Source organism: Typopeltis vanoorti, chromosome 8 (assembly GCF_054136105.1).
Source record: "Typopeltis vanoorti isolate ZY-2024b chromosome 8, IOZ_Tvanoo_1.0, whole genome shotgun sequence".
Lineage (NCBI taxonomy): Eukaryota > Metazoa > Arthropoda > Arachnida > Uropygi > Thelyphonidae > Typopeltis > Typopeltis vanoorti.
Window position 1 is genome coordinate 147,141,253 of NC_143556.1, and position 23,016 is coordinate 147,164,268.

The 23,016-nt window shown below is 35.4% G+C and overlaps 1 protein-coding gene across 1 annotated transcript in view; it reads left to right on the forward strand.

Annotated features, from left to right (window-relative positions):
* LOC150104414 (2-oxoglutarate dehydrogenase complex component E1-like) overlaps positions 1–23,016 on the forward strand; it is a 596,096-nt gene that overhangs the window by 300,878 nt on the left and 272,202 nt on the right. The window contains exon 13 of the mRNA XM_090396361.1: positions 16,797–16,899. Coding sequence (XP_090252487.1) covers positions 16,797–16,899 — 103 coding nt within the window. The remainder of the gene's footprint in view (positions 1–16,796; positions 16,900–23,016) is intronic.

Genomic DNA, 23,016 nt, shown 5'->3' on the forward strand with positions numbered 1-23,016 from the left:
TCTAAAAGTGTGCGGCCCATGATGCTACCACTCATCATATATTGGCCCTCATACAGAATGAAGTTGGCCATGCCTGATCTAGATCATTGTTGCCAAAAACTTTCAGTACCTGCATACACCTTTTTTTAAAATTTTAGTAACCTGGCATCCTCCCTCTCAGGCAAAGGCAGTTTGGAGGGGTTATAATATTTCATTCAGATGCAAATAATTATAAAGGCATTTGTAGTTTATTTTACCATTTTTGCATTACAGTAAATTAATGGCTCACACACATTGCTTTCATTTGATGCTGATGTACCATGTTCTTTCTTAGTTATGAACATTTTTATTTCCTTCACTATTTACTATTGGGCATTAAAAACATTCAAGTCTTACCAGTGATCCATATTTTAAGTGTTTATTTAAGTGTGTGACTTGTATGTCTGTCACAACTTATGACACAAACACAGTTAAACATGTTTAGATTCATGCATGGGGTGAAACATTTGCTGACGACTATTATATTTAAGATACAAATGACTGAAATTTAGCAGAGTTCTAACCACATGAATACAGTTCAAATCATTTAGTTGGAACACAATTGTGCCATCAAACAGATGTAAACTTAATTGAAGGTCAGCAGATACATGGAGACATTTATATGTTCCTTCATACTTTTTGCTTATGGAAAAATTATAGATTAAACCTGAAGTTAGTTGTGACAGTATGGCAACAAGAATATAAAAGTAAAAAGGAAACTAAAATAAAAAAGTGCTAAGTACCCCTAAAGACCTTTCACGTACCCACCCCAATGACTATTTTATTATTATATTACGCCTTCAGGACTCATTGAGGGAGGGCACTGTACTCTCCAACTGTTTGACTCACATTTAATCCAACTACACAGAACTGGTACTACCTCATCATCATCATCCATATATAATGCCATCTACTGCCAACCACCACCAACACTAGTATTTTTTGACTGTATATTGCATGTTCTCAAGCCCAATTTGCCTGTTTGGACTTAAAAATGAGTTTCTGAGAGAAAAAATCCCTGCTATCTCTGTATGAGATCGGCTAACTTGCCTTCAATTAAAAAATCCCATATAAAAATTCCTCTTGTTATGACGAGAATCAAACTTAGGCCTTTTCCAACAGATGGGCATAATGTGCCATAGTTTTTCCAATTGCGCTATAGAAGCTTATCGTTCCCCACAGTGTGGTATGCATATTACACTGTGGGAAACGTTATTCTAGATGTGTGTGAGAGGATCTTTTGATGAGTGGGTAAGGGTAGCTAATTTTAGATATATCTTGAAGGTGATCTGTGTGTCATACTTTTTGAAAACTCATGAGATTTTTTTTTTGAAATTCCCTGAATGTAGGGAATGGCAATGAATGTTTTTGTGCTTTTGGCAGTTTGGAGGATCTTAGTTTTGGTAGTGTGGGCAGTGTGCTCTGTTGATTTTGCAAATGGGAAAGCATTGACTGAAAAAGCATCATAGATGTGGTTGATTTCTGAGGATAGGCCAGTGTGGTCTGAGCAAATGGTTCTACCTTGATTAGCTAAAGCTTTAATAACACCATATTTCTGGGGTGGGTGGGAATGTGACATGTGGTGTATGTATCCTTCAAACATATCTAAATAATGTCATTATTACCTCTAAAAACCTAGCCTTTAATTTACTCAGTCCAGTTGCATTTATTTACGCACCTTGTCTCTTTTTTCCAGAACACATAACTTTAACACATTGAATTGTCAGCCTCTAATTATCCTTTACTCAGATTACCATTTTATTGGAATCATCCTGTGGAATCTGTACATTGCCATTATTGCTCTCCCTTGTTTAGCATCCTCAACAAACAACTAGATATTCCTTTTGAAATCATTTTCCCCCTTCCTCATTAATATAAAAATGTAACAGCTATCACTAAGTGCAGAGGCCTGTGGCACACCACTGCCTTCTCTTGGATCCAACTCCCCTGTCCATTAGCCTCTTATCACTGCTATTTCATTCCATACCCATTTGCTTCATCACACATAATAGGATTCTGTGTTGTATTTATAGTATAACAATTTTCTCTGGCTTACCTGTTATTTTATTATAGAAAGGTGAATAAATTACTAGAAGTCCTTTCATTTCATGCATTCTACTCCATACATTCCACATGAACCAACTGCTTATTGACTCATCAGTTTCCTTCTCAGACTTAGTCTCAACCCTCCCACTCCTTTTTTTTTTTTTTTTTCATTTCTTCTAGTAGCTTTTTTTTGTCTTCTCTCATTTCATACATGTCACATTGCAAATCATTTATATTTGCTCAAACAATCAGGTCTTTCATTTATTGTGTTCTGATACCATCACTAACAACTTCCTTCATCTTCACACACCTAGAAAACATGATTTTCATTCTCTCATTGAATACACCTCTTAACATGGAATAACCATATTATACTTGCCTCTTTCTTTCTGTTTCTTGCTTTATCATACATTTGTTTCTCTTCCTTCTCACCGCTTCTTTCATGTCCCTTCTCTGTACTATTCATAAGATTGTTTCTCAAAATAAGCAAACTGCCAGAACAGATGCAGTCTATAGACATAAAATGCTGTTGCTTTGACTGTTTTTGGATTTACAGTTGCTTGGGCTGTAAATCCAAAACATCCAACCATAAGATGCTTCTCTAGACACTGATTGCTTAAATGAGTTCTAATCTTGTCAAAATCACTATGCAATGCCCTCTCTCTCCTTACATGGTGCAAATTTGGACTCCTGGTTTTCAATGGAATAGAGATATTTTGTAATAGGTAGATCTGAACAAGAATAAAGTGGCGTCTGATCTTTGGAATACTGGGTATGAAGACAGATTGAGGAATGCTATTTTACAGAGCCTAATGAACAGGATGAAGAGAGAAAAAGGAATATGATTGAGACATATTAATGTTGGTTAAGGTTTTTACCAGATTAATGTGGAAGAGATTCAGAGCCGATGGAGACAAGGGTTGAACAAGATGCTATTCATGGAATATGTATAAGAACATATGAACAGGGGAGTGAGAAACAAGTGCTTTTTACACAGAGAATGGTTGTTGAGCAGAATATGGAAATGAATGAATGAATGAATGAATATTGATGAGCATTGAGCTGACAGTAAGGATATTCCTCACTGAGTCTTTGACTTCATTAAGATCTGATCTCAGTAATAAAATTACAAATGCTTTGAAACTACTTTAGAAATTAAATAAAATCACCATACAAGGATTTAACCAGTCAGAAATTTAATTCCTTCATAGCTTTGCTTTTAAATGTTACATTAAAGAGGTTTACCCTATTGCTGGTGGTTTCCTATCAGAGTTCACTTTCAAAAATTTTTGCCATTATAGTCAGTCTTCAGCTAGTTATTTTTTTTACATATTGGATATCTAATACTGATATAATACTTTTAATGGAATACAAAAAACATGAATTCAGTGTCAATGAAATACCAGCCTTATTGTTTATTTTATTTTATTTATTTTTATTTTTTTGTTGCTCCCATCCATGAAGGATTATTTTACAAACCTATAGTACATTTTGTACTGTGTATGGACTAAGGATTTTCTCCCCCTATTTTTAGCACTTTTATATAATAGCAACTAGCAGAACAATTGGATAAGTAGCAGGTCAGCATAATAGGCATGACCGAAACACAGAAGACATAAACAGGTGAGCTCTTTATAAACAACAAATACAGAATGTTATATTCAGACCACAATAATCAGGGAAAAGGAGTAGCTATAGTATTCAACACTAAATATGAGCACTTTCCCCACGAGAGCTCTGAAGACAATGCACTGTCAAAATGGCTCACACTCCGTTCTCCCACCCCTGATCTTATCCCATAATATCCTTCTCCTTTCCCAAAAATTTCTATGTACACCCCCATCCCAAAGTATTCTCTGCCCACCTTTAAAAATTTTTTCAATATTAAAAAAACCTGGGTTTTTCAAAAAAAAGTTCGCATGCCTCTTGCCTCACCAATAATTCTCCGGCATCTCTCAAACCCTGCTTTCTGACCCCCCCCCCTTTCCCATTCAGGTCATACTTCCTTCCTTCAACAATGAATGTATATTGCCATATGCCGGGATGCCACTGAAAAAGAAGACAGTCAGCAACATCCCACAAAGGTATGTCCAGTTTTTCTTCCTATTTATTCTTCATATATCAGCTCAGCTAATGCCTTTTATTCCCATATAGCAAGTAGGCGAGGCCTTTATATCCAATCAGAGATCGCTGGCCCATGTCTATCACTAATTATAGCAGCCACCGATGAAGAGGCTGGCAAACAAGTGCTGCCATCTCTTGGTGCCTAACCCTAACAAGATATATTACTGTCTGAAATAATGTGGGTACTACGGTCGATTTTCTTGAGTTTACAGGATAAAAAACCTGAGTTTCCGGGAGGAAAAACCCACTTGCCCGTGCCAGAGATCGACTAACTCGAGAATCGGTTGAAGAAAGGCGTAGAAATGGTTTCTCCAGTCGGCGACTAGACTTGAACTTAAGTCTGACTTCGAGCGACCAATCGCAGAGGACGCAAGCGCCACTTCCACTGAGCTACAATAATCTACAAAACATCAATAATGTCCTAAAGTTTAAGTAAAAAGCCAATGACATTATAAAAAAAGGGGTCTCCTGAACAAAAATAGTCTAAATAGTCATAGAAATAATATTTACGTAGAGGAGTAACATGGGAATTTTCCCAGAAATAATACCTAAATACGAGGATAATCTTCTTGAATGACAGGCAATATTAAGTAGAGGGATGTGGACAGTGAGACCTATTTGTGCCTGTGTTCCCAGAAAATAGAGGAATTTTCTTTCTGGCATTAGAGAAGGTATTAATGTAAATGGTGAAATCATCAGTAACATCCAATATGCTGATGACACAACTCTCCTGGCTGACAATATTCAGAATCTTCAAAATCTTGTGGGACTAGTGAATGAAGAGAGTGAAAAAATGGGATTAAAAATAAATATCATCAAAACTAAATTCATGGTCATAAGCAAGAAACTAATTCTTAATTCATCACTTTCTTTGAATGAAAAACAAATAGAAAGAGTGGCAAAGTTTAAATATCTCAGATGCTGGTTAAATGAATATTGCAATCCAGAAATGGAAATAAAAGTTAGAATTGAAATGGGAATAAAAAATGTTCTCTTGATGAAATGAACACTGTGTAACCGCAGTTTAAATTTAGAGCTTAGAGTACACATGGTTAAATGCTGTTCATTATCTGTACATGCAGAAACATGAACCTTGAAGGCAACATCAATAAAAAGACTTGAAGCCTTTGAGATGTGGTTATACAGACGTATGTTAAGAATCCCATGGACAGTAAAAATGTCCAGTCAGAAAGGACTGGAACAAATGGAGAAATCACGTGAACTTTTAGATACCATAAAAAGAAGGAAAACTGCATATCTTGGTCACTTACTTCATAATGAAAAATATAAGATACTTCAATTGATTATAAAAGGTAAGATAAATGGAAGAAGAGGACAAGGAAGATGAAGAAAATCTTGACTGGCAGACATGGACAGTGGACTGTTCAGAGTGGCTGAGGATGGCTCAAAATTTGCCAAGGTGGTCGCTGACCTTCGATAGGAGATGGCACTCGAAGAAGAAGAGAAGGTATTAGAGAAGATACACAATCAAAAAGGCAAAGTGGATTCTTGTTGGAGATCTAAACAGCAGAGTAGGAAATGATTACCAGACATATAGAAATGTTCTGGGAAAATTTGGAGAAAACAGCAAAACTAATAATGATCGTAAGTACTTACCGGATTTCTGCTCAGGACTAGTAATTACTATGTGTTCCAACTGTGTTCCAAAATAAAAATGTGTACAAATTCACATGGATAGAATATGCAAAAAATAAGGAATGTCTCATTGACTATGTTATTGTTGATAGCAATGTTTTCCCACTAATTCAGGACATGAGTATATGGAGGATGCGAAATAGCAAATGATCACTATTTAGTTTTAAGCAGGATAAAATTGAATTGCATAGTGAAAAGAAGAGTGTGTAAGAAAGGTTTAAAACAAATGAAAGGAAAGCTTGGCAAAGAATAAGCTAGATTCAGGCCAAATAGAGGTTGTCAGGATCAGATTTTTACTTTAAGACAAATGGTTGAGCAATCTTGGGAATGTAATAAGAATTCATATTTAACTTTTGTACCATAGATCTGGTAAAGGCATATGACAGTGTGCTTAGAGAAAAGCTTTTCAACGCACTACAATTATATTGAGTAATGGAGTATTATAAGAGCAATATATCGTCTCTGTTTTAGTTGTCAGTCAGCCTTTAGAATTGAAAGAAAAACATGAAGATGGTTTGATATTAAATCGAGTTTGTGACAAGGGTACACATTATCTCTACTGTCATTCATTATCTATATGGATCACATTAGGAAGGAGAGTGATATTAAATCTGATATCAAAATTGGAGATGTTAATCTTAGCTCTACTTTATGCAGATGATGTACTTCTAAATAAATCCAGCAGAAATCTGCAAGATTCCCTGACTAAATTGAATAGCTGTTGTAACAATTTGGCATGAAAATCAGCAATAAAAAAACAGTTTAAATAGACAGGAACATTGAACACATCAACTGCATTCTGAATGGAGAGCCTGTAGAACAAGTAAAACATTTCAGCTATTTAAACATAGTTTTCAGTGAAGATGGCAAGTTCAATCTGGAAATAGACAACAGAATAAGCAAAGCTGGTATGGTGGATAGCTAACTGAATAAATTTATATGAAATAAGAGAAATTAACCAAACACCAAACTAGTAGTATACAAGACAGTGTTCAAACCAGTTTTAAGTTATGGATCTGAGAGTTGGGTAAGAAATAAAGCATTCAATCAAAGACTAGTGTTCACAAATATGAGGGTTCTGCGAAAAATTAGGGAAGTAAACAGATGACATTGATGAGAGAATCATATTAAAAATTGAAGATATTAGATAGAAATTTGCTGTTATTAGCAGAGCTAATCTCAGGTGGTATGGTCACTTAAACAGAATGGGAGAGGAAAATTTAGCAAACTTTTTTTCTTGCCAAACTGGCAGAAGTCCTTTGCTCAGTATACTCCTTAGTTGATCATAACCTTTCCTGAATGGAACATTCATAAACTTAACCACTTCCCAAATGATCACTGTCACCAACTGGAGGCAGAATGTTACATCTTTAATTGAAACACCCTCTGACACTATAATATAATCGAACACTCCTTGACCTCGAGTTCCTTCTGTCACATTCTGCTTGAGGAAGTTGTTTCACAACAGGTCAATAAATTGTTTCATTCTTCTCATGAAATTTTATTGCTATGCAATCAATATTTGGATAATTAGTCTCCCATTATGATTACTCTTTTTCTGTTGAAAGTTTTTCCACTTGATTATACTATAAATTAAAGATACCAAGAAGTTATATTCTTGGTTTAATCCTATCTCCAAGTGTAAGCAAACAAAGTTTGCACATTAACTAACTTCGTGACTGGGCAACTCGTATATAGAGACTAATGACTTCACATCACTTGCTTAGACCCTTAATGCATAGACTACAGACTTAGCTTCTACAGACCTTTAATGCATAGCATTATACATGTCCTTAAGGACATGTATAATGCTATGCATTAAGGGTCTGTAGAAGCTAATGACTTCACATCCAAGTGATGTGAAGTCATTAGCTTCTACATACGAATTGCCCAGTCATGAAGTTACTTCATGTGCATACTTTGTTTGCTTACTCATGGATAAAGGATTAAACTAAGAACATAATTGCTTGGCATCTTTAATTTATTTAATTTTATTCTCTTTCCACACCCATCATCTCTATTTGGTGATGCATTTCATCATCATTAGCAACCGATCCACCAGGTCTATAACAACACACCACTGTGTAATTGATCTTGTTAGGTTTCACCTCATACCAGATGGTTTCAAATTCACTGCTACATGAAATACTGTTATTAGTACTACAGTGATAGGTCTCGACACTAACTGGATTCAAATCATCTGATTTCATTAGCAGCATTCCCCGTCCTCTCCTATCCTGTCTATCATTCCTAAAATTACTGTATCCTTTACACTCGATACCAGTTAGTATGTCTGATTCTGATAGGCAGGTCTCACTAATGCCTACAACTGAGGTCCCAACATATGTAACCAAGGCAACAAACTCTACCCCTTTGTTTCTGATACTCCTAGCAATCATGTATAGACATTATAATCTACCTGCATGTTCTTTTGCATACTCTTGTCTGCAGTTTGCATGGCACAGTTGGACAACTTGCAGATCTCTATTCTTCTCATGTAGATATCTTTGCACATATTTGATGGATCTGAACTGGATGAGCACAAAGTCAAAATTGTTCTCTCCTTTGTAATCATTTCCATGATAATACCCATTCCCGTCATTAGCACAATTATATAACATCATTGCTCTTACACTCATATTCTCATCATTCCTCCAATTGTAATTTAGTTTCCCTGACTCTCTGTGCTAGGTCTCATACCAGTTATTAGTTTTTCTAGACTCCTGATACTAAATGCATTCAGGTGTAGGCCAGTCCCTCTTATACAAATCTAATCTTCCCTCAAACCCACTCCACACATCCAAAAACTTGCATCCATTCCTTCTACACAGCCTATGCATCGAATCATTTGCCATCATAGTCCTTCTTCTTAATTCATTTTTATCATATACCAAATATCAATTATCATATATCATATACCTAATATACCAGATATTTGATATATTAGGTAATATACCAGATTTTTTCACTTTTCACTCTCACCTCTACCAACAGTCCTATCATGTCTTCTCTCATAATGAACTTATCACTAGTTAAGTCATCACTATCTTATATATGACTTCTGCATTACTTTAATTTGGTATCCCTTCTGGGTCTGGCCCCCACTGATGCGTTTTGGTGTGGCTTGGGAAAATTCACTTAAGTGGTTTCCCCTGAAGTTGATGTTTTCCCCTGAGATATGAGCTGCTCTGCTTGGTGGTGGAGTGAGCCTGCCACCTGGTGGATATTTTTTGTACTGAAGACACACGAGAGAATAAAAAGCCTAAACATCCCTCTTTATTTGATTTTGCACTTCTAAAAACTCATTCGGTTGGTTTGTGATCATTAATCCTAAATATTAAACTGTTTACTATTTCCATTTCAAGGTTCCCAATTTATACACTTATATCATAAACTGATTCTGTCTAGTATTAATCATTATTTTATTTATTTTTTGTTAGTTAATTTTCAGCTCTATCTCATATGCTAACTTTTCTGTGTGTGTGGCAATCAGTCTGCAATGATTGTTTATTAGTGTCTTTAGTATCTACTGGCTGTTGAAAGTATTTTCACTTGGCTACAAAGCTTGCTTGTGAAGTATCTTCATGATTTTGATTCAGCGACTTTATATAGAAGCTTCTATATATATATAAGATACTTCACGTGCAAACTTCTTAGCCAAGTGAAAAACTCAACAGTCAGTAGATACTAAAGACACTAATAAACAATCATTGCAGATTGATGGCCACACATTAAAATAAATAAGTAAATAAAAATTAATAAAAATTTGGAATTAGAAAAGTTAGCATATGTGATAGAGCTAAAAATTAATCAACAACAAAACATATAAATAAAAATATAAATAAAATAATGATTAATACTATACAGAATCAGTTTATGATAAAGTGAACAGTTTAAATATTTAGGATTAATGATCACAAACCAACCAAATGAGTTGGTACAAGTGCAAAATCAAATAAAGAGGGATGTTTAGGCTTTTTATTCTCTCTTGTGTATTCAGTACAAAAGATATCCATTGGAAGATTAAAATACAAACATAATTTGTAATGTTATCTACAGATATGAAACTGAATATTTATGGCAAGAAAAATACTTGTGAATGATAATAGTGTCTGGAGGATCATATAGAACCATTACTTTTGTCAGCTCTTTAAAGGATCCACTATACCTAGTTTAATCAAGTTAAAAAAAAGTTGAATTGTTTTTGTATGGAAAATGATAGTATTCTTAAGAAGCCTATAAATGGTAAAATTCTTGAACGTGTAATTCTTGGTTAAAAGACCAAGAGGAAAATCAAGACCAAGATGGATAGTTACCATTAGTCAAGATAGCAATATATTGATATATTGGCATACAAAGCTGCTAATGACCTAACAAATTAACAGCATAGAACTTTGACTAATACATGCTATTAATCAAGAAAATGACATCAATAACATTTTCTATAACCTTTTCCAATATCAGAACTATTTACATTATCATTTTTATTGTTCATTAAGCAGGTAAAAAGCTGTCATTGCCAGTATTTCACTATATGTATTTTAAAATAAATAATTAAGGATATATTAGTTCATTTTTATGAGACTTAAAAAAATGCTTCAGCAATCTTTACTTAATTATGGGTAAGAAATAACAAATTTCATTGTGTGAGATCATTTCCTCACTTATTGGAGGTATGTTCTCATACATTCTTCCTCGTATGTTGCTCTTATGTGTTCTTCCAGACGTAATTTAATGGATTTTTCAGTCTGACCAATATAGGGCATCTTACAGTTGCACCAAAGATCATAGATGCCAGGATATTTTAAGCTGTTTTGTTTTTGTTTAGGTGTACTGAGTAAGGAACGGAGCTTGGGCAAAGGAGTGAAAGAGGTCTGGATTTTAAATTTCTTGAGAACTTTAGCCAACTTAGGAGAAATGAAGCTGTTATATACAGTAGAGATATATAGCCTTATTACATCATTCCTATCTTCAGTACAGCTAGGAGGTGGATTAAATAGTACCTTTCTAATTTTATGTTTAGAATAACCATTTTTCTGAAAGGTTGTAAGAAGAAACTGTAGTTCTTTGTTGATATCCTCTTCTTCACAGAGGAGGGAGCGATCATATTTCCCTAATGTAGAGATAATGCCAAGTTTTTGAAGTGGATAATGATGAGATTGTGCATGAAGATATCTATTGGTGTGAGTAGGTTTTTTATAAATGAAGATTTTTAATTTTTCTTATACACAAGTGAGTTTAACATCGAGGAAAAAGAGAGCACCATCAACTTCTAATTCTGACATAAATTATATTGTTTGATGTTGATTGTTGAGATGGTTTCGGAACTCCTTTAAGGAATGAGGTCCATAACTTCAGATTAAGAAAATATCATATATATATCTCTTCCATAACCTAGGTTTTAATGGGAACGAAGAGATAGCTTTTTCCTCAAATGTTTCTAAGTATAAATTTGCTTGTATGGGAGATATAGTTGGAATAGTGCGACACTGTACCCTTCGATTGGAAAAGACCTGGGTTCGATTCTTGTCGTGATGATGGGAATACTTATATGGGCTTTTTCAGTTGAAGGTGAGTTAGCTGATATCATACGGTGGTGGTAGCAAAATTTTTTCTCCCAGAAACTCAGATTTTTTCATCTTGCGTACAGACAAATTGACCTTCAGAACATGTGCAATTTGCAGACAAAAAATACTCTTGTTGCTGATGATGATGATGGGTGAGATGGCGTTGATGGTAATAGTGTCATAGTTGGAGAATTAAGTACTAGTGGAGAAGATGAGATGTATTTAGTGAAGCAGAGTAGAGTAGTGTGCCCTCCCACGATGAGTCTTTGGACTCACTGTAGGTGTCACGTAATAATAATAATAATAACTTAGAAACATCAGGAAAAAGCTATTGTGGTAAAGGGTGAGAGGAAAAAGACAGTTTCTAAGGCACTTAGTGATTATGGCTGGAATATCAACATTCTTAAATCAAAAATGATGTCTTTGGGCAAAAGCCTATGAAAATTTCAAATAATGATGAAAAATTGGGAGAACTAGAAAGATTCACTTGGGAAGTATACAACCCAGAGATGGTAAGTCTAAACATGATATCAAAACACACATTGCTGAATAAGCTGTTGCCCTTCAGAGGTTACAGGCACTTTGGAAGGACGGTAAAATACAGCTAATTACAAGACTCTACCTCCAGTGCCCTTGTGTTATTATACAGGTGTGAAAGTTGGATAATGCTAAAGGAAGATGAGAAGTGGCTATTGGCCTGTAAGATGAAGTGCTACAGAACAAATAACAAATGACAAGCTTAGAAGGAAAATCCATTCTATTGCCAGGACACAGGAAAATATCATTAAAATACATGGAAAACAGCTCCAGTGGCTGGGCCACCTGGCTAGATCTGATAGTATACCTTATGGAAAATTATGGAGACAACTATCGTGTTGGAGCAAAACTTTAGTTTAATGTAAACCAAAATAAACACTCGACTTTTCGACCTTCATATCAAGGTCATCATCTGAGCATACACATATATACAGAGAAACAAGCTGCACTACAATCTACATGGTTTGCTAAAGTTACTGACCAACTGTTACAACAATTATTGGCCTGACCTCTGGTGAAAAAAAAAACAAAAAACTTGACTACATCAAAGCTAGAGTCTTATTATTATCTATTAGGTTACAAAATTAAAGTGGACTGGAGAGCAACATGTTTATATATATATACATATATATATATACTGCGCTGCAGTCGAAACACACCGGAAGTACCTAAGGCTAACAAAGAAATTTTTCATAAATCTTTCGAGTAGCTATAATAAACTTCCGAGTGAAATTAAATCTATAACCTCAGAATATGTATTCAGAAAAAGATTGAGAAACTACATAGGATTAAAGAATGTTGACAATTATTTTAAACGTATAGTATAAAAGATCATTATAACTCATATATCATAACCAATTAAGGTATTGATTTACAAATTGGTCCATTCAATTAGGAATTAAAATATCAACATGTACATTATTATAACTGGTAAGGGAGCCCTCTTAGATGCAGTCCCTTGACTCTCAGTGTCTGTTTTGAGCAAATTACTTTTCTAGTAACCAGTATGGCTACGGCCATTGGGTACACATATTTGCATTAACTAACTTACATTACTCTAAACCAGTTACTTATCATAACTATGAAATATTCGAAATATATTATATTCTACTTGCATATATGAGAAAACTTTTTATTAACCATAATAAAATAATAGCCAAAATAAGTGTTAGTACCAACAGAATATGATAGTAATACTTGAATTTTATTTTGTAACATTGTATTCTGCATTGAATTGTATTGTGAAATATTGTCATAATTATACAAGTTGAATAGTATAATTTGTATACGTGATGTGAATAATAAAAATGTTAATAATAATAAAAAACTAATTTTAAATATAAATTTCAACCAATTGGTATGAAATAGTTTCCAGTAGAAGCTTAAAATTGCTTCAAGTCCTAAAGTATGTTAGATACTAAGTAGGCTGAATATGTGCCATCCAAATTCTTGGAATTTTTATGCCACCATTATTGTTGAGATTAGGGTAGTTAATCAGAATTTCACAGGCTTCTTTAAATTTTCTTTCATACCAGGTTTTTGTATGATGTAAAGAGCAGGTACTTTTCCAATCAATTTGGTGTATGGTGTTGAGAGCATGGGCTGAGAGGCCTGCTTCACCAAAATTGTTATGTTTAATGTGTCTTTTGTGTTCTTTTTGATATACAGGGATTGTACGCCCTTTTTCACCAATATAAGTAAATTATAGGTGCAGTAGATGCAATAAACTCCAGGATGTGCCAATGGGAGGAGAGAATCTTTAGAGGAGTTGAATATGTTTTTTAATTTTGTAGGTGGTTTAAAAATTTAAAAACATATTCAACTCTAAGGATCCTCTCCTCCCATTGGCACATCCTGGAGTTTATTGCATCTCCTGCACCTGTAACTTCCCTTACATCGGTGAAACTGGATATACAATCCCTACATCAAAAAGAACACAAAAGACATATTAAATAGAACAATTTTGGTGAAGCACACCTCTCAGATCATGCTCTCAACACCCTACCCAAATTGATTGGAAAAGTACCTGCTCTTTACATCATACAAAAACCTTGTATGAAAGAAAATTTAAAGAAGCCTGTGAAATTCTGATTAACCACCCTAATCTCAACAATAATGGTGGCATAAAAATTCCAAGAATTTGGATGGCACATATTCAGCCTTAGTTTCCAGCATACTTCAGGACTTTAAGCAATTTTCAGCTTCTATTGGAAACTATTCCATACCAATTGGTTGAAATTTATATGTATAATCACAGTTTTTATATATATATATATATATATATATATAAACATGTTGCTCTCCATCCCAATTTAATTTTGTAACCTAATAGATAATAATAATAATAGGACTCTAGCTTTGATGTAGTAAAAAGTTTTTTTTTTTTTCTTTCACCAGAGGTCAGGCCAAGAATTGTTGTAAAATTGTTGTAATGGTTGGTCAGTAACTTTAGCAAATCATGTAGATTGTAGTGCAGCTTGTTTCTCTGTATATATGTGTATGCTCCAGATGATGACCTTGATATGAAGGTCGACACTTTGAGTGTTCATTTTGGTTTATATTAAAGTAAAGTTTTGCTCTAACACTGTAGTTGTTTCCATAATGCATTCTGATCACCGTGTAAGCATGAAAGAAAGGATAGTATACCTAAAACAGCACTAGAGGGCTTGACTTCTGGTAATTAAAAAAAAAAAAAAACAGAAAGTGGCATAGAATCACCTAGATAGGTAATGTTAGAAAATGGACTAATTCTTTGTTCTCCACCTTGTTAAGGAGATCCCAGAATAGAAACACCTGGAGAGATTTTATCAGAACTGTCATCTTTATAGTGCCCCAGCAGTCTACATAAACTATGGGTGAAGAAGGGAAATTGAATGGAGTAATATGAAAAGATATATTACAGTCATAGAAACATAATAGTTATTCAAAAAGTAGGTTTGAATTACCATTACCTTTTCAGAACTTCAAATACATTTTAACACATAAGCTTATTTTAAATATAATAATCTTTTTTTTTGTGTCTTTGGCTATGGATGGACAAAAATCAGGTATCCTCACTTGAAAAATGTCCTTCCAAAAAGTTTTATTTTGTTTGCATTTGTATTCTAATGGTGTAATATTTCAAAAGAAAAGTAAAATAAAATAGATTTTACATTTAAATGAAGAGTTTATTATAATAACTCACTAATGGAAAGCATTTTGAATATAAGTCTCAAGTAGGTTACTCTTGTCATGTCAGATGTCATCTCCTTCCAGGAGGTTGACTACCACGAGCTTCCACCATGTACCGTTTTGTGCTTCTCTTTTACATTCTTCATAAGACAAAACGGTCCAGTCCTTAATATTTCCAATCTGTTCTTTGTCTTCCTCTTCTTTTTCCTTGTATCATCATTCCTTATAGAAGTGTTTTTTGTAGGGATTCATGCCTTAGTATGTGACCAAGGTAGATGGGTTTCCTTTTCATCATGGTTTTCAACAGAGTCCTATCTTCTCCCAATCATCTCTAATATCTCTAAATTAGTTGTTTTTTTGGCAGTTCCGTGGGATTCTAAGGATTCACATTTCAAAGGCAGCTTTTAGTTTATTTTCACAATATTTTGATATTGTCCAGGTTTCTGCTCCATATAGCAGTGTTAACCATAGGTACCATTTGGACAGCCTAATTCTTGTTTTGTGTGAATTTCCCTTGAGGTCAGAATGTTTTTCGTGCTAATGAAGGTTGATCTAGCAATTTCTATCCTTCTTAATATTTCCTTATCACATTTTTTATTCTCTGTAATTAGTTGACCTAAATATATTGTATATAACTCTCTACTTGATTTAAGTTATTTCCTCTGATCTTAATACTTATATCAGGTATGTTCCCTTTTTCTCTTATTGCCGGCATGGTTCTGATTTTTTTTAAAGTTGAAAATAAGTCCATAATTTTTTATTTTCAGCCAGCAGTATCGTATCATCTGCATATCTAAAGTTGTTTATATTTCTGCCTCCTATGCTGACTCCTTTAAATTCTTCTAATTGCCAGAAGATATTTTCAGTATAGAGGTTAAACAATACAGCAGAAAGAACACAGTCTTGTCTGACATCGTTCTTTACTGGGAATTCCTCCAAGGTTTCTCTTGATATTTTTATTGAGGCAATTTGCTCCCAGTATAGATTTATTAGTTATCTATACTGGGAGCAAATTTTTTGATGCATTCTATTAGTTGTTCATATTGTATATTGTCGAAGGCCTTTGTGTAGTCAATAAAACATAAGTAGACTTCTTTCTGTTTCTCCAGATATCTTTTCTATAATAGTTCTAATGTTGAAGAGCCCTTCTCTGGTTCCTTTATTTTCCTGAAATCCAGATTGTGTTTCATTAATTTCCAATTTTGATTTTATGCTTATTTCTTTTTTAATCGTTATATAGTCAATCTGGTTCTTACAGCTGTCTCTGGGGCTTTTTCATATGTAAAGTCTTCTATGAGGTTGGCTAAATAAAGTATTTGTTATTACCAGATTGTTTTCTTCACAGATTAATAATAAAAAAAGATTAATACAATTGTATTAATCTTTCTCCTCTTGGATTTCTGTGTCCCAGGCCTTGGTTTCCCATGCAGGAAGAGATCTTTTCCGAGCCTACTTTAGCGTTTAGATCTCCCATAACGATAGTTATGTCATCTGATTTTGCGTTAAGTGCATTTTGAATGTCTTCATAGAAATGTTCTACATCTTCATCTAGTTAATCAGAAGAAATAGGTTACTATGAAGAAATAATTCAAAAGTAGACTGCAGTCTGCATAATTTGTAACTAATCAAATGATATTCTCAGTCATTTTCAGCTTAATAAATCTATACTTATTTTAGGATGAAGAGGAGCGTTATAAAGCTGTTCTTCAAGAAGCTTATATGAATGCAGAGAAAGAAAGTAAAATGTATAATAAAGACTGGTTAGATTCTCCATGGAGTGGTAAGAATTATTACATATATGCAGTGGTCATATTAAAATAATAAACTAACAACTGTAAGTAGTGAAGTTCTGTGATTTTGACATGGTCAACCTTAAATGCCTTTATTAGATTCTCAGAACATAAGTAAAGTTGAAAGGTGCTGTAATTTTATGAACAATTTCTACTTCTCCATTTAACTTCATCACCTTCAAGTTTGAAAGCGTATTTGACAGCATAACACCATTGATTTCATGCCTTGTGTTTTTTCTCCATTGTTCTGTGAGAATTAATTCAAAAAATATATGTCGTGGGTTTGTTATGACCATAGGTGTATTTATTTATTTAAACCTAAACATTTTATCTGCTCTGTTATCAAGCTTTGTCAAATGTGTTTCACTGATTTATTACTATTTTAAGATTAGCTGTTAGTGCAGCTGTATAAGTTCTTATAAACTGGTTTACATCATTTTACACTTCATTTCAATTCCATTATTTTTTTTTTTGTCATTATTGTCATTTTGTTGCTATTATATTTGTAGTGGCCATGCTAAAATAATAAAGCTGAAAAGTGCTGTAACTTTTACAAACTGTTTCTACCTCCCTGTTTAACTTCATTACCTTCAAGTTTGGCAGTATATTTGATAGCATGACACCATGAACAACATTATGTTCATTGTTGCTACCTGCTAATTGGAAAGGTTGCCCTTTCTCTGTTGTATAAGTTTTTATAAATAAATGTTACACTACCACACTTGAGGTAAAAGCCATTCTCATATTTTTGTTTACATTCTTTACCAGTGATTATAATCTGCATCTAAACTATTTTTCATATCAGTATAGGCAACAATAAGAATAAAGTTATTTCAGTTTAATGTAGGCAATGTAGTTATGTGAATTACTATTCCTTAATTAGATTTCCTTTTGGATGTGACACATTTTCATATATAGTCAGTCCTCGACTTATGACTGCGTTCTGTTCTGATGATCCTATCACTAGTTGAAAAGGTTGCAAGCTGAAAATCACTGAATGAACCATGAGAATATGCTAACAATAAATAATATAAAACAGATTTAACTTACATTAAAAAAAAAAATCAACTAACGCCTTTTATTCCCTAATAGGGAGTAGGCGAGGGCTTTCTACCCTATCTAGCTTTTGGAGACAGGGTGGGCAGTTCAATCTCCACCGATAGCCAATCAGAAATAGCTGGATCACTGAGACGTGGTTGACAGAAAGGGATATAATAACAGGAATAGAAGTCGCTGGGTATAGCATTTTTCGTCAGGATAGGAGGGGAAAGCATGGTGGTGGGGTACTGCTTATGATAAGTGACGACCTATGTCCTCTAAGATTGGAGGCTTTGGAAGGCAGTGAGACAAATGATTTTGAGAGCATATGGGGTGAGGTAGAGGTGGGTAAGACAGGATATTTAGTGGGGTGTTGCTACAGACCCAGGAGCACAGAGGATGGAGACCAGGAGATGTTTAGACAGCTAAGTTTGCCAAGTGCAAGAAGAATGATTGTTATGGGAGATTTTAACTACAGTAGTATAAATTGGAGAGAGGAAGATGCATGTAGCAATAGTGGAATGGAATTTCTAGAATTCTTGAGGGACAAATGTCTTAGGCAACATGTAACAGAGGGAACAAGAGGTTCAAGAGTTTTAGTTTTGGTTATAGCATCAGAAGAGTTGATAATAACTGAGATGACATCTCTCCCACCAGTTGGAGAGAGTGACCATATGGTTTTGATTTGGAAAATGAATAGACATGCAGGAGTATCAAAGAGACAGGAACTTATGTGGAATTATAATGCAGGTGATTATAATAGTCATCAACTTCGGGAAGTTTCATGGAGGGAGGAATTGGAAGGCCGGGATATCGTTAGTGCGTGGGAAATTGTGAAAGAATATTTGTTAGCAGCAATGGTAAGTTGTATACCACGAGTGAAGAAGAGGACACAATTTGGAGTAAAGTGGATGACAAACAATATTAAACAGGAATTGCATTGAAAAAGAGGCTATGGAAGAGATATAAGGAGACAGGTGAAGAGAGGATGCATGAAGAATATAAGACACAGGCCAGAAGAGTGACTAGTGTGGTAAGGAAAGCGAAACTGGAATATGAGAGGAGATTGGCCCTAAGATCCAAAGAAAATCCTAGGGAATTTTTTAGCTATGTGGCCAGTAGGAGGAGAAATGACTGTGGAAGAATGATATTGTGGGATAAAAATGGGAATAGAGTGACTGATGCAGAGGACATAGTGGAATTGTTCAATGACCACTTTATTGGAGTATTTCATCCTGGAGGAGTCAGTTTTAATGCAAGAGGGATAGGGCAGGTTCAAGGTTTAGAGGTACAGGAGGAGAGTGTGTTTCAGATACTGAGAACTCTGGATGTCAATAAAGCTTTTGGACTGGATGGTATTTCACCACGAGTTTTGAGAGAATGTGCTAGGGAACTGACAGTGCCTTTAACCTGGCTTTTCAATGAAAGTCTGGCTTCGACAAAGGTGCCCAGGGAATGGAAGGAAGGTAAGATAGTGCCATTGCATAAGGGTGGTAACAGACTGGAAGTGTCTAATTATAGACCAGTCTGTGTGTCATCAGTAGTTGTTAAGATCTTGGAGAAAGTAGTGAGGGACAGTATACAGCACTTGGCAGATGAGGGTAATGTTATCTGTGAGAGTCAACATGGATTTGTGACAGGGCGCTCTTGTTTTAGCAATATGCTAGCCTTTTATAATAAAGTTACAAGAACATTAGATGAGGGAAAGGCATATACTGCAATTTTCTTAGACTTAGCAAAGGTATTTGACAGGGTTCCACATGATAAGCTGATATTTAAGTTGCAACACATGGGTCTGGATGTCAGATTGGTCAACTGGATTCAGGATTGGCTGTCTGATAGGTATCAGAGAGTTGTGTATGGTGGAGCAGTTTCAAGGAGACAGAAAGTTACAAGTGGGGTCCCACAGGGCTCAGTACTAGGATCTATATTGTTTAACCTTTATATCAATGACATTGCCAATGGATTGCAAGGGGATATTCAGTTGTTTGCAGATGATGCGAAGCTGGGAAGGATTATTAGTAATAATGCAGATGTGGTAGCCCTGCAAGAGGATTTGAATAAGCTAGATAGATGGGCAAACGAATGGGGGTGTCAGTTTAATGCAGCAAAATGTAAGGTCTTGAGGTTTGGGAAACATCGATGGGATGCTGCATACTCTATGGGAGGAGTTATACTGGAAGAAGTAGGAGAGACAACAGATCTGGGATTGATGATTGATAGAAACCTGAAATTTAGGGGACATATTGCAAAGGTGGTGAAGGTAACACAGAGGATTGCTGCAATTATGAGAAGGACACTGACCTGCAGAGATAAGAGGGTTATCATTCCGTTGTATAAGTCTCTGATCAGACCACACTTGGATTATTGTTCTCAGATTTGGTCCCCAGGATTTGAAGGGGATAAATTAACTGTGGAAAAGATACAAAGATGGATGACAAAGATGGTCTCAGGACTGTACAAGGATAGTTATGAGAATCGGCTGAGGGAATGTGGACTGCAGAGTTTTGCAGATAGAAGAAGGAGAGGTGATATGATTGAGACTTTTAAACTGTTGAGAGGTGGTTACAGGGTTGACACTGCGGAGTTCTTTCGCTTGGTTGAACAGCGGGAAGGAGTGATGACAAGAGGCCTTCCCTGGAAATTACGAAAGGAAACTGTGAGCAAGAGGGTGAGGAGTGGGTTCTTTGCATGGAGGGGGTTGAGCCGTGGAATGCATTGCCTGATAGAGTGGTGAGGGCGAGAACGGTCAATGAGTTTAAGGAGTGGTATGATAGACTTTGTGTTTCTTAGGGGGAACCTCCCATTGATGAGTCTTGACAGACTTTATGTTCTTAGGAAGGACCTCCCACGATGAGTCCTTTGACTCCATGGAGGCCTGAATAATAATAATAATAATAATAATAATAATATGGTGATATTTTGAACATTAATACCTATGGAGTATTCTGTATCAGAAACACTTTGGGTTATATCCTTGAGACCAGGCCGGATATAGGTTGCTAGGCCATGCTTGAGGTGGCAGTTATAAGACACGAGAATAAGTCCTGGGATCTTTAGTCTATTGAGGGCTGTGTCAGGCATGGGTTTCCTGGAGAGCCAAGACGTCAATTGCTTTATCTTTGGCTATTTTGCCGATGACTTCAGCTTTGGATTTAGATATCTCTTCTATGTTTAGGGAACATATCTTGAGGTAGTGTTGAATAGGGAACTCTAACATATTTTTTGAAGCTTGCCCTCCACCTAAACAAGCAGCATGATCCTTGTTATTCCAGGCGATGATCGAGCAGGCATGGAACATTTTATGGTTTGTATTCATCATAATTGTAAGTAGTCCAGGAGACTTGGAAAACCTTTGGACGCCTTGTTTGAGACATTAGCTTCATGTTGCCTGTGGTTCATCTTTGGGGCTTCTTTTTTCTGAAGCACCAACAATGTACCACAAGGCAACACTACTGGCTGGGGGGCATGGAAAGGCTGTCTCAAATGAAGAGATTAAGCATACGATACAGTGAAAAAAGGGCATAAGTATAAGACAGTGATATATGAATAATGGTAATAAGTGGTAATAATGTAGACAGTAATAAGTGGTAATAACCAATTCTATGAGAATTACAAAAACAAGTCAAGGAGGGTGACTTTGTTTGTAAGGGTAGCAAAAGTAAGTATAAGCAGCAGCTAGCTGATGAAGCCAAAAAGAATCCTAGGGAGTTCTTTCGATATGTAGCCAGCAAAGAAAAGAATGATTATGGAAAGATGACACTGATTGGAGAAAATGGTATAAGGACAACTACTCTGGAAGATATAGTAGAGATACTTACAGTCAGTCTCTCCTCTGAATTGCTCATTAAGTAAGCAAGAGGTGTATGGGGAATCGAGCAAACTTGATGTTAATAAGGCTGTCAGACTTGATAATGTATCATCGTGTATTCTGAAGGAATGTGCCATGGAGTTAACATCAGCCTTGACATATTTTTTTAATATGAGTCTTACATTGGGTCGGGTTCCAAAGGAGGGGAAAGAGGGCATGATTGTGTCACTTCATGAGGGAGGTGATAGAACTCAATCATCAGATTATAGGCCTATCTGTGTGTCAAGTGTTGTGGTTAGGTTGGAGAATCTGGTGAGAACTAGGATCCAGTATTTGGTTAACAACAATGGTATTATCTATGATGGACAGCATGGATTTGCTAAAGGGAGGTCATGTTTTAGTAATCTGCTTATTTATTACAATAAGGTGACAGCTTTCTTGAACAAAGGAGAGAGGTACACAGTAGTATACTTAGAGTTTGCAAAAGCTTTTGATAGATTACCGCATAAGTTGATAGTCAAACTAGAGTGGATGGTGTTGGATGTTGGACTGTTTGCATTGCATTGGAGATTGGTTGTCTGATAGGTATCAACAAGTTGTGTATGGTAGAGCAATACCACAGATTGAAAAGTCATTAGTGGTGTGCCTCATGGATCTGTTTTAGGGCCATTGCTGTTAAATTTGTATGTTAATGATATTGGCAAAGATTTGGATGGGGACATTTAGTTGTTTTGATGGGAAAGTTGGGATGAACTATGAAGAGTAGAGAACATGTTGTGGCCTTACAAGAAGACTTGTATAAATTGAGTGGATGGGCATGGAAATGAGAATGCGAGTTCAGTGTTGCAAAATATAAAGTTTTAATTTTGGGAAACAAAGATGGGATATATAATTTATGCTTGGTGGGGATATATTGTTGGATGTGGAGGAAATAAGGGATCTTGGGTTAATAGTGGATAAGGATCTGAAATTCAGGGGACACATTGCCAAAATTGTGAGGAAAACACAAAGAATTCTGGGGATGATGCAGAGGACATTCACTTGTAGAAGTAAGGAGATTCTTTTTCCATTGTATAAGGCTTTGGTTAGGCCACACATACTACTGTTCCCAAATTTGGTCATCTGGTTTTCAATAAGACGAAGCGATGTTGGATAGCGCCCAGAGGCAACTGACCAAGATAGTTTCTTATCTCTGGAATGTCAAATATGAGTTAAGACTGAGAAGATGCAATTTACTGAGTCTGATGGATGGGAGGAA